We start from the raw sequence: 1,664 nt of genomic DNA on the forward strand, positions 1-1,664 counted from the left end.
TGCCGTATGTCAGCACAAGATCCAAAGTATGAAGATGAGAATGTGTGGGACTATTCACATTTTGAATTTAGTCTTTTGTTTTTAAAATTGAAAAACAGAGAGTAAAAAAATTAAATAAGTAGCTTCTTGATTTTAAAAGGCTCATCAATGCAGTGATCATTAGATCAGAGGAACCGGATCAGAAGAAATCGGTAGGCTCACAGGAAATGGAATCAGACACATTGCAGGAATAAATTATTTTAATAATAAATTATTCTTATCAAATGCAAACAGCACAAAGCTGTGCAGCACCTTTAGTAAACAAACAGCCTTTGCAGCATTGGAAGAGGAAACCTGCTGACCCTGCTCCACCTGTCTATAACAGGCTCTGCCCCTCCATCTAAAACAGGTTAAGCTCCATCTACCCTACAAGCCCTGAGGCTCCGCCTCCTACATCCTACTGGTAAGAGCTTCACCCCCTCATAACCCATTCTGGCTATGAAGCTCCGCCCCTCCAATCCGCAGGCCAAGGAGCTTCATCCCCACCCATGTCACTAGGCTGCACCCCTTGACCCAATAGGACACAAAAGCCCTTCCCTGCCATCTAGTAGATGAAGCCCCGCCCTCTGGTTCATCCAGGACTCGAAGCTTCACCCCTCCATCCAGTAGGCCATGAAGCTCCGCCCCTCCAGCTGTTCCATCTGGGCCTCCTGCCCCTTTCTGACCAATCAGAAATTGATAAGTAATCCTACAAGCAGGATGCCAGCTGCTGAGAGCTCTACAGTTTTTTGGGCCTGGCAGTAGCCTGCCATTGAGAGCATTGCCGTCGTACCCGTAATGTCCACTGGTTTCTGCCTGAGACCACGCCCCCTCTTGCAGCCAGGGTTCAGTCCTTTCAGGGCACTTGGGCTAGGAAGGCTGCAGGGGGATGCAGCCCACCCCCACCCCACCCTCATGGCTCCCCATGGGCGCCATGAACATCCAGCGGTTGGTGTCGGGGTTGTACATCTCCACCGAGTTCAGGTTGGACTGCCCGTCGTACCCACCCACAGCGTACAGACGGCCCGCCGTGGACACCAGGGACACCCTGCTGCGCCGCGTGTTCATGGTCACCAGGAGGCTCCACTGAGCCGACGCCGAACTGAAAACCTCCACGCCACTAAGGAAGCCCGAGCCGTCATACCCTCCGGCAACGTACATGTGGCTGCCCAGCGCCGCTGCGCCGTGACGGCACCGCTTGTTGAGCATTGGTGGGGCCGGGTGCCAGCGGTCCGTGTAGTGGTTATAGTACTCCACCTGAGGAACAGAAGGGTCAGACAGGTAAACCGGCTGGCGACGTCATACTAACATGATCACAGAGGCTCCACTGACCGTGTTGAAGATCTGCAGGCCGTCATGGCCGCCAGAGACAAAGATCCGCCCATCAAACACTGTCACGCCGGTGGCACTGCGACTCACACTCATCTCTGTTACTATGGTCCACCTGAGAAGCAGCAGATGGTGTCACATGACAGGAAGCACTGAATGATACAGACACCTCTATCACCCCTGATTTCAGAGTTCATAGTGTTACAGTACTATAGCTATACTGTGCTTACTGTGTAACAGGACCATTGCTACCATCGCTACGGTGTTACAGTGCCATTGCTACCATTGTTATTGTGTAACAGTGCCATTGCTACCAT

The 1,664-nt window shown here is 52.2% G+C and overlaps 1 protein-coding gene across 1 annotated transcript in view; it reads right to left on the reverse strand.

The window, feature by feature from the left end:
* Positions 1 to 255: 255 nt before the first annotated feature.
* Positions 256 to 1,664, reverse strand: part of klhl18 (kelch like family member 18) — a 17,648-nt gene continuing 16,239 nt past the window's right edge. Inside the window, exons 7-8 of the mRNA XM_015404870.1 lie at positions 1,351 to 1,462; positions 256 to 1,275 (exon numbers count right to left, since the gene is read on the reverse strand). Coding sequence (XP_015260356.1) covers positions 889 to 1,275; positions 1,351 to 1,462 — 499 coding nt within the window. The 3' untranslated portion in view covers positions 256 to 888. The remainder of the gene's footprint in view (positions 1,276 to 1,350; positions 1,463 to 1,664) is intronic.

This window comes from Cyprinodon variegatus, unplaced genomic scaffold, assembly GCF_000732505.1.
Source record: "Cyprinodon variegatus isolate N-32 unplaced genomic scaffold, C_variegatus-1.0 Scaffold1883, whole genome shotgun sequence".
Lineage (NCBI taxonomy): Eukaryota > Metazoa > Chordata > Actinopteri > Cyprinodontiformes > Cyprinodontidae > Cyprinodon > Cyprinodon variegatus.